We start from the raw sequence: 10,929 nt of genomic DNA on the forward strand, positions 1-10,929 counted from the left end.
GTACTCCTCTTCTTTGGGTTATTTCAAAAGCTTAAAGTCTACCTGCAATCTATCTCAACATGTCCATAATAACATTATTTGCATTTCCTCTACCTCAAACCATTTTGACAATAGTTCCTATAAGAATCATGACCTTCTACAAGTTATAGGTTGGAAGCTAAGTCTACCACCCTACAACAAATCTTCAACAAGGTTCCAGATGCACCTGAACTTCGCAAGAAAGAAAGCTTTACTCTGATACCACTTGACGCAAGGTAGGAGAGGATAAAGTCCACCTCTTAACTACCCTTGCTAAGAGTTATACACGAAAGCCAACTAGTGGAGATATCACAAGAAATTATATAGATAACAATGTAGAAATGATGAGACAATCTTTATTCAACATGCCAGGCATAAGGCCTACTAGGTTATAGCCATATACATTCCAATTACAATCAACAAGCTTAAAATCTTGGGCTTACAAAGACAAAACTTAATATTTTCCTTCTATCTAACTTCAGCCTATTTTTCCTAATCGTAGATATCTAATTATGTAGCCAACAAGTCCACAAGTTGACCTATTAGATAGATTATTTCAAATTATAGGTTCTATCCCAAAGGAGAATTTAACAACATTACAAACAAGTAAATAAACTTCCATAGGGACAAGGATAGGTCCACACGTGATCCAATAAGAGGTTCCCAAGTGCACAAGATGCCATGATGTCAAACAAAAACTCACTGAAGCCAAACTTGCACCTTACTTGAGCTACCAGGAAAACAACATGCCTCAAAAAAGAAAAGGATAACTCTTGCAAACTATGCAATTAGATTTTACAAGCTTAGGCACAAGATCCACAATAGGTCCACATTAAGGAGCTAACTGCATGGAAAGAGAAAACACAAACAACAATGACCATTCTTGAAACAACAAACATGAACAATAAAAGGAAATCTTTTTGGTTGATGCAAGATTGCCAAAGTACCTAAGATGCTCCTACATCATGTATGTCCTAGCTCAAAATTTTGTAGAGTTTAACTAGTAACTCTTGATTAAAAATTGAAGTACTTTTTAAAATTGCATTTACTATATTTATATGCCTCACATTTCTTGTTTTCTTTCTTGTATACACCATTTGTTTCTTGTTTTCCTGGCTCTTCATTTATCTTATCTAGTTGCTAATACTATTTGTATGCTAAACTAGTTTTGAACTAGTTTAAGTAATATATTTAAACAATAGTTTATTATAGACATAAAGAAAGGAAAAAGACACCACAAAACCCTCTTTTAGTCTTCTTTGATTTGGTAAGAAAGAAAAGAATAAATGATGTCATTAATACTTACCCTTTTCAAAGAAATCAAGACATAAGGTTTGGTATGAAATTGATTTCTAATGAGATACAATTGAAGTAGGTAAAACTGGATAGTTTTAGACAACTTAGGCTGGGGTTCCATGGGCACCCACTTCCTTAAAAATAGAGCGGGTGCCATTGAGAATTTTTAGGAATATTTAAGAGGAAGTGGTCACATGAATTTTATATGTGAATCAACTTAAAAGAATTAATTCCTAAAGTCAAGGAAGCTTGTGGTGTTATAAATTTTAAAAAGAAAATTTTATTTCTTCCCAAAATTTTTTGGTGGGATTATATCATTTTAGTAGGGAAATGAATAGTAGGTTTTGACAAGTGTGAGATTTCTTCCCTAAGCTGGTGGGGCTATTTTCAACCCCACCCCATTTTCACACGCTCAAATTGAGGGAGCTAAAAAGTTGGAGCTCCTATTTTACAGGAGTAGATTCCAAATAAACATGTAACCCTTCTTAAAAATTTATCAAGGAGCCACCCACTCCACAAAAATAGAGCCCAAGCCCCTCCCATGGGACCCTTGCCTTAATGCGGTAGATTAATTTACATTCTAATTACAATCACACAAATACACACAAGATTTAAACTCAACACCATCTTATTTAGGTGCCTTCATCACAAGTGTGTCATTACACTTTGTGCCCTTTGACACTTTCCCAAATAATTGGACAAATCACTCGATGTTTATTTGTAAAATTCATACAACTAATTTAAAAAATGACATACCAAAAATAATTTCAAAGTATTTTTTTCTTTATTTTTAATATTTATATTTACTTGATGAAATACTAATATTTTGCAATAGTGAGTGTAAAGTGTACCATGTACTCTTACTAAAAATGGATTCTTATGAACTACTACTCATGAAACATGAGTCAATTAAAGTTGAATTTGATACCAATATAAGAATAAAAATAAAATAAAAAAAATTTCTATTAAAAAATTAAATAAAATAGTTTCATGAGTCAACTACAATTGAATTTGATACCAATATAAGAATATAATAATTATTTTCTATTAAAAAATAAAATAAAATTATAACACCACATCAATTTATAATATGATCGTTGGTTGTAGATGGGTCTTTGTTTTGAGGAGTTGGTTTTATGGTCCGGTTAGATGCCACCCTCTTGGTAAGTGTACCAAACATTCAATTTCCCAATTTACCTACCGCATGTAGACAGGCTGCAAGAAAGATATCAATTGTGAAAGGTAGCGAGCCATTCATCCTTTATTGTTTTGTCCACCCACATTAAATAAATTAAATTAAAATCGCGTAGTTAGTTGGACTTCCAATCGTTCTATCTGCAACTATCAAGTCTGACGTGTAAGATATGTACATGTCAGCACCGCAGCGGCGAGATGCTCGATGTTGCATTGGGGCATTGGACTGATAATTCTTAGGCCCTATCCGTCTCCTGCATTTGTCAATAAATTAACACCCACTTTTATCATTTCATACCGTTGTTCTCTGATTTAATTCCTGGATCTTAGCTTTTTGTGAGCTCCCAAGAGTCGAAAGGATGTCTTGCTTCAAGAGTAAATACCATGGTGAGTACTTCAATTCCTGCTCATGACTTTAGCTGGTATTTTATGACGAGTTCTGTCCATGAAGGCATGCAAACATTTGTTTCATTTAGTTTCTGATGAGCTTTGTTATCCTGGATGTTTTCTGGTTTTGATGTTTATGGCGTTCCGAGGTTCCATACGGGTTTATGTGGATCGATTTCAAAGTGAGGGAAATATTAATCATGGGTAGTGCGACTGAATCGCAGAAAAGGGTTTTAGGAAAATTTTAGTGGATATTGTAGATTTTGGGATGTAGACCTTCTATGATCAGTGATTAGGACGGGATTTTAATCAGCTATCTGAAAATTTGACTCATGTAGCTTTTGATGGGGTTTAATAGCCAAGATATTTGGGGTTTTTGTATTTATTTGACTCGTCAATTTCATTTGGGTTCGTGGGTAAGGATGCAGATCGTATGTTAGCAGATTCAGTGAGTTAGATTCTTTGGGTTGCATGTTTGGAGCACGCAGAGGGTAAGGTTGTAAATTTTTTGAAGTGGGCGTTCTGGATTTTGATGCTCAAGTCTTGATTGATCAGGGATTTGTTTGAGTCCAAGCTGTGAGATCTATAAAAAAAAGTTAAAAGGAATCCAAGGTCAAGGTTGTGGTTTATTTTGGTGTTTGTAGTGATAATGATTTTTATCTGGATTGTTATGTGTAAGGAATACGGATGGACTGTGCTAATCTCTTTGGGTTTAGTTTTTGGATCACAGGAAAGGTACTATCTTAGGAGATTTGTAGTGGGTGTTTTTTACTTTGGTCCTTAAACCTTGTATGAGGGCTTTAGAATAAAAGCTTATATGGGATTGATAGATAATGGTGCGCTTGTGCATACTAAGAATTCAAAAGTTTTAAAAGATTTGTATTGGGTGATAGTGATTTTGAGTCTTTCAAGTTTGTTTCGCGTGGGTTTTGAATGCCAAGCCTATATAGGATTGGTTGATAATAGATATCGTTTGGTTTGACAGGTTTTGATCTGAATTTGAAATTTTGTAGTCTGGGAATTAGTTTTCTGATAACATACATGATTCACTAATTTAGATCTGTGCTCGGATCTTGTAGTGGATAGCTTTCTATGTAGATGTAGATGTCAGATTCTATTACTGATGAAGAGAAAATGGCTTCTGTTTTTGTGTAGAACTTTCTTTCATTTTTTCCATCTGTGGTTGGAATATTTTCTCCATCTGTTGTTGAAATATTTTCTCCATTAATCAAAGGAGTTCAAGTGCTTACTGAGTTCACATCGTTTGGCGGAAGGTCATACTAGTTCTTTGTTCGGTAAGCTGAATCAGAGGAGACACCTATTGGAAAAGGGTTAAGACGCGTTTCTGGTGAAATGCGGCTTTTGAATGAATTTTGTTTTAGCCTTGTCAAGTAAAACTCTCGTATTTATTGCGAGGTATAAATAGTAATCTCTCTTATATTTCTTGTTCCATCCTTTCGGCTAGAGCCAGGCGTTACTTCTCCCCTCTTTTGTCTGTTTCATTGGTTCTTGTCTGCAACCTGCCTTTTTTCTTGTTATTGACAATATTGTTCTGTCAAGGATCATAGAATGTGATCTGAAAAAACTCGCAAAATTAGAGCCATAGATTGCAGAAATCCGATATTTTTTAGTAAATCTCTTTATTTCATTTATCATATGCAATGCATCTTTGTAAGGTCTACTACACCTGCCCTTTTCCTGTCACATATATCATCCGTTGTTCTTTAAAGACTCACTTGTCGTCCCGAAACTGTTGAGGTTGTATCTCCTCTATGACCTATTTAGTCATCTACCATTAGGGCATTTAATGCTGCAGCCACAGTGGGGCCTGATGATTGGCTTATAACTCTGGTAACTTCACCAAGATCAAGGTCTAGATGACAGTTTTTTGACGAGTTTGATACGTTACATAGACTTGTTACAAAGCCTTGAAAAGTTTCATTTTATATCTTTGGTTGACGTGTTTAACCATATTTCTTATTCTTACGCTCTTCTTTTCTAATTCATGTTTCCTGATCTCTCTTTTAAAAGCTACTAGAAAGGGTTGCTATTTGTGGGGTCATTGCTGTCTGTTGTGAGGTGGTATCATTTAGCGAGAATGGCTTGAATCTCTGAAGCCTTGTTAATATTGGGCACAGCTTTGGCATTTATGGAATTACTGGATAGTTTTCTATTGTCGTTCTCTTAAGAACTGGTGTGGTCTATATTCCACAATCACCTGGTCCCGCACATAAACCACTTTGATTTTCATGTCATGGGTGTAGCGTACCTTAGCTAAGATGGGACCTTCTGGATAGCTTCAAACTTAAGGTTTGCATGTTAACCTGTTTGCTAGATTTTACTACTTTGAGGGGTACAATGGGAGTGCCTCGCTTCAAATTTCAGTTTTATATGTATGCTTATAGAAACGAAAAATCGCCTAATTTTAATTGAAGGAACCTTCTACTGAAAAGTAAATCTGGTACTTTTCTGAAGTAAAAGTTTTTGAGACTTTGTTTATAGAAGGAAATGCAGCAATTGCTTGGAGGTCTATTGTCACTTTGAAACACAGCATATCTTAAATTAATTACCATTGTGGCACAAAAATTATGAAAAAATAATTGATGCTAAACATATTCCCAATTCAACTCAGTTGTATGACCCTGTGTCGGTATCTCCTTTTATATGAAATTTCTGTCTTCGTCAGTTAATATATTGAGAACATGCAGGATGATCCATCCTTCAAACCAATGTACCAGAGTAGAATTTATCAATATATCTTTGCACCCACTTTTCCACAGAATTTCATATTTGTTTTGCTTGTGTGTGGATGTGGTTGTGTGAGAGTTCTATCAACTCAATTAGTTGTAGCAATTTTCACACGTTCGAATCCAGAAACAGCAATACATCAGCATAGCTTGTGGAAATCGGCAATATCATCAGCATAATTGCATTGATGATAATTTAGGAGTCAAGCAGATTTTGTAACCTGAACTTAAATATGCCGGCTTTCCTGTTGCTGTTTACTATTTTGGACAATAAAAAGCAGTAAAATTTCATAAACATAACTCTAGAAACTGAAGTGTTAGAATCATAAACCAAGGATCTAAAATTGGTGGTCTATAATACATCAATTTTAAGCCTTTATTGATTGGTTTATGAAAGTTGTATTTTTTGAAGAATTTTGATTAATGCAATAAATGCTTATTGTCTGAAATCAGGGAAACGAGAGTTTTCCATGATTGGTGAAGTAGCCCATTCGAAGCATGGGGCATGACATTCATATGGTCACCCAACAATTACTGGATAAATGGCCACCCTGCAGAAAAGCCTTAAAATGATATTTGTTTTTAAAGAACGGTTGACCTCTGGAATTTTGATCATTACTCTCTTTCGATGTCCATTCTTTGAAAACAATATTTCACTGGGTATTTTAGCAACTTGCCGAATACAGTTAAAAAAAATCGGTTACTTTTCTTGCTGGTATTTCTAACATATCTCAGGACTTTAAATTATCTGATGTTGGGATCTTTGGAGATTCATTGCTGATTTTCAAGAGCAATTCAACTTATGAAATTCCAAATTGTCTTCATCAAGTTTCACTGTTTGCTATATACATGTAGTGTGGTCCACTGTTTGTGGTGAAACACGGGTACACATCACGCCTTGTAAATGTTGAGGTATACAGTTAATACGTCTTGCAAGTTGGGCACCCACCCTCATCTCATTGGAAATTCCAGATCTGTCAAACGTTTCTGTGTTTTTCGAGATCCTTTTGTGTCCATAGTAACAAAATTCTGTTGTATTTTCAAGAGCACCTCTAGTGAAATTCCATGATTATGTGATGAGTTTTCAGGACTTAGCTGCTTAGTTTTGATTGCGTATACATAGCACTGTATGTCAGGAATACATTTCACAAATACAGACATGAAATTTCTACTGTTAATGACGCTCATGAGTTTTTAAATTTTTGTTCGACATTTTTGATTAAATTTCATGTTTCTATTATAAGAAGAAATGATATTGAAAGATCTGTCATATTTCCAAACATTTCATGCTAGATTCGTCAATTGTTCCATCTTTTAAGCAATTAATTCTTACTAGGATTACTGTTATGAGATTTCTACAATCCATGCAAATATTCATTAGTTATTTTTGAATTTGATCGGGTTTGAGATTTTTTAACATAAATATTTAGTATCACATCCGTAATCCTGAATGAGTTCAAAGGAGCTATATGATGTCCTTTCACTTTCTTTTAATCTCCTTTAAACTCTCTTTCATCCTGAAAAGTCATTTTAATCTTCTTTGAATTCTCTTTTATCCTGATAATAGATAACAGAACATTATTTTAAAATTGATATTAAGAATCCCAGACACAATCAAGCCTAGAACCAACTAATGAATTTTCTCTAAGATCTCTATTATATTCTCTAAGACCCAGAAAAACATTTCCAGTTTTTGTTAATGCTGTAATCTAAATGCGACCTGTTCTGTTTCATTTCCATTTCAGATGAGCTGATAGCCAATGCCAACTACATAGCCACACCAGGAAAGGGCATTCTTGCAGCAGACGAAAGCACAGGAACAATCGGCAAGCGTCTTTTCTCCATCAATGTCGAAAATGTCGAATCCAATCGGCGAGCCCTCCGAGAGCTTCTCTTCACAGCCCCGGGAGCCCTCCCCTTCATAAGCGGCGTCATTCTCTTCGAAGAAACCCTCTACCAGAAGTCCTCAAACGGTACCCCATTTGTGGACATCCTCACAGCCGCAGGAGTTCTTCCGGGCATCAAAGTAGACAAGGGAACCGTCGACCTAGCGGGCACAGCTGGCGAGACAACAACTCAGGGCCTTGACAGCCTCGGCCAGAGGTGTGCAACCTATTACAAAGCAGGAGCCCGATTTGCAAAGTGGCGTGCCGTTCTCAAGATCGGACCCAATGAGCCATCCCAATTAGCCATCCAAGAGAACGCCAATGGTCTCGCTCGCTATGCCATCATATGCCAGGAAAACGGGCTTGTGCCCATTGTTGAACCAGAGATCCTCGTGGACGGTTCACATTCCATTGACGTATGTGCGGATGCGACCGAACGGGTCGTTGCGGCTTGTTACAAGGCCCTCAATGACCACCATGTCCTTCTGGAGGGCACCCTTCTTAAGCCCAACATGGTGACACCCGGATCAGATGCCCCAAAAGTTAGTCCTGAAGTGATTGCCCAGTACACCGTCCGGGCATTGCAGAGGACCGTTCCACCTGCCGTGCCCGGCATTATGTTCTTGTCTGGTGGGCAGAGTGAGGAGGAGGCCACTTTGAACTTGAACGCCATGAACAAACTCCAGGGCGTCAAGAAGCCCTGGACTCTGTCTTTCTCCTTCGGCCGGGCTCTTCAGGCCAGTACTTTGAAAACATGGGGTGGGAAGCCCGAGAATGTGGGCAAGGCCCAAGCTGCCTTCTTGTCACGGTGCAAGGCCAATTCTGAGGCCACTTTGGGAACCTATGCCGGGGACTCTGCTCAGGCCGCTGGCGTCGCCGAGAGCCTTCATGTCAAGGACTACAAGTACTGATTTATACCTTTTTTCTCGGGGCCTCCGTAATAAGCATTTCTGGGAACTATTAGGTGCTGTTCTTTTGTTTTGTTTGGTTGTTTTTCTTTGTTGTTTGTAAGATGAGTCGAACCAGTGCGGCTGATTCGAAGATGATGAAACTCTCTCTGATTCAACGATGACTTAGTTTTCTTCCCCTTCTCTGGAATAATAAAAACAATGCTGATTTGAAGATGGTAAAACTCTCTATGATTCAATGAGAACTTTTCTGGAATAATAAAAATATTCCAATGCTGATTTGAAGGATTCTATGATGATTTAGTTTTCTTCTCCTGCTCCCATCTTGATGAGTGTGATTCAAAATGTTAATGCTAAAAAATCGCGCACAATAAATTCAGAAATTAAAAACATACATAACAAATTCAGAAATACAAGTTTTCTCTGCAAACCTCTGTAATAAGTATTTCTCGAAACTACTAGGTCTTTTCTTTGTTTTGTTTGGTTGTTTTTTCCTATGTTGCCTTAAGATGAGTCAAACCAGTGCAGCTGATTTGAAGATGATAGAACTCTCTGATTGAAATGACCCTATCTATAAAGGTCACTAAATCCCAATATTGTACTGAGGCAATTCGTCAAATAGATGGCAAACAGGCTCTGATACCACTGAAATATCCCCGACAGGATATTTGCCTCTTAAACACCAAAATACTAAAACTTCAATGATTAGGCATTTTGTCAAACAGTTAGCATACAAGCTCTGATACCACTGAAATAACCTTGTCAAGTTATTGCTTTCTCCAGCACCAAAAAATACTAAAAATTCAAACGTTTGGCATTTTGAAACTTCAGAGGTTTGACATTTCGTCAAATAATTAGCAACCGACTCTTGAACTGCTGGAATGGCCTTTTTGAGATAACCCGTGCTGTCTTTAGCAATTCGTCTAAAACTAATCAGTCAACCATATATGCAGGCAAATATAATGTTTGAACAATTTCCCAAATGTTTCAGAATAACATCGCCTAACACCTACGGACCTTCCAATTACAAGTACTATATTTTATTTGTAATCCAAAAGAGTAATTGAGTCTGAAAATTACAACTGGACAACTGGGAGAGGAACTTGGTAAATTCTGGCAATAGGATCAGTCATGGGAACCTGAAATTAGCTTCCAAGATGAGAGCATTTGTTAATGAGGTCATAGCGTTAGATTACACCAGAACTGAATCTTCCCTCAAGTTGGAATTGATCAGTCTATTCAAGACTTTGATGCTGTGCCATTAGCACCCAAGTACAATTTCCTGCAAAGCATCAGCCTGTTAATGATGCCCTGTGTGCGGCAGTCGCATAATCAAAGCATTGAAGCTTATGCTTTGCGGACAATGACACGTCGCTCTCTCCTGTACTTCACTTCATCTCTCTGATGCATGTCAACGAGGGCTCTTCTAACAACAGATTCATTAAATCCCATTCTTGCTAAATCATCAAGAAGGCGCCTTTCAGACATTACATTGCCAATTCCCATTCGCCTTTTGATCTGTGTTTCGATTTGCTGAATTTCGCTTCACATTTCTGGGGTCAAGTTTACTTGATCAGTGATACCAGAACGTGCAGCGTCCATTGTAGACACATTGAAAAGCCTTAGTGCTTCCGTTACATGTTCCTCTGTTGCCAAGATCACACAGACAGTCCGCCAGGTATTCGAACCGCTTGTCCTGATTGTATAAAAAATGAAACGGTGACTGTCCACGCGCGACAACGAATCCTCAGAACATCCTTTCCAATGTCACTAGCAAATAATTCAAATACTAAGAGCCCATCCGTCCTTAAATCTCCTCTGTAATGACCCTATAACAAGATCTCTTCGGCCCTAACAGTATACGGGAATGCTAGTTGGAAGGGAAAACTTGAAAACTCGTTCATGCCTCCAATCTGCTCATACCGCGTCTTCCTCTATAGAAGGCTGAAGATATCGCCTTACTCCTCTTGCCACCTGAAATTATAATGAATTTCAAACCTTACGAAAGCTTAAATCTACAAATAGCAATTCTCAAAATGATCCTCCGGATTTGGCCTTAGGCCACAAATTCTGCCCCTGATGAAATGACTATATCGTCACCTCCAATCTGCAATAATTCGGATGATATTTCACACTCTCAAAATCGCGTACCAATTGAGAGTTATCGTTCTCAATGGCCAACTGTGACAATTGCCGAAACCCTAGGTTTCCACAATGCACCTGTGATTGAATCACAATCTGAAAACAAGAGAGATAACACAACTGCTTATTCGAATGGAGCCCCGGGGTGCCTATTTATTCTTTTCCCTCCATCTTCTCCAGAGACTTCTAGAACCTTTTTGATCTTATCCCTCTAGTGACTTTATTAAATATTTTCCAAGTCACTTTATTAAATACAAGGTCATCTTTTAATATTTATTTATTTAATTAAAATAACTAATTAGTCGTCCTTGGACAACCATTAATTAAATTAATTAAATCGAACTGTCACCA

The 10,929-nt window shown here is 37.3% G+C and overlaps 1 protein-coding gene across 1 annotated transcript; it reads left to right on the forward strand.

Moving 5' to 3' along the window:
- The first annotated feature begins 2,804 nt into the window (after window positions 1–2,804).
- On the forward strand, window positions 2,805–8,660 carry LOC149540663 (fructose-bisphosphate aldolase 6, cytosolic-like). Its single transcript, XM_089801755.1, has 2 exons — window positions 2,805–2,895; window positions 7,388–8,660. The coding sequence occupies exons 1-2, from the start codon at window positions 2,868–2,870 to the stop codon at window positions 8,437–8,439; spliced, it is 1,080 nt and encodes a 359-aa protein (XP_089657881.1). The 5' UTR covers window positions 2,805–2,867; the 3' UTR covers window positions 8,440–8,660.
- Window positions 8,661–10,929: the final 2,269 nt, after the last annotated feature.

The sequence above is a fragment of the Cupressus sempervirens genome, chromosome 9 (assembly GCF_028749045.1).
Source record: "Cupressus sempervirens isolate cs-2001-9-10 chromosome 9, ASM2874904v1, whole genome shotgun sequence".
NCBI classification, from domain to species: domain Eukaryota; kingdom Viridiplantae; phylum Streptophyta; class Pinopsida; order Cupressales; family Cupressaceae; genus Cupressus; species Cupressus sempervirens.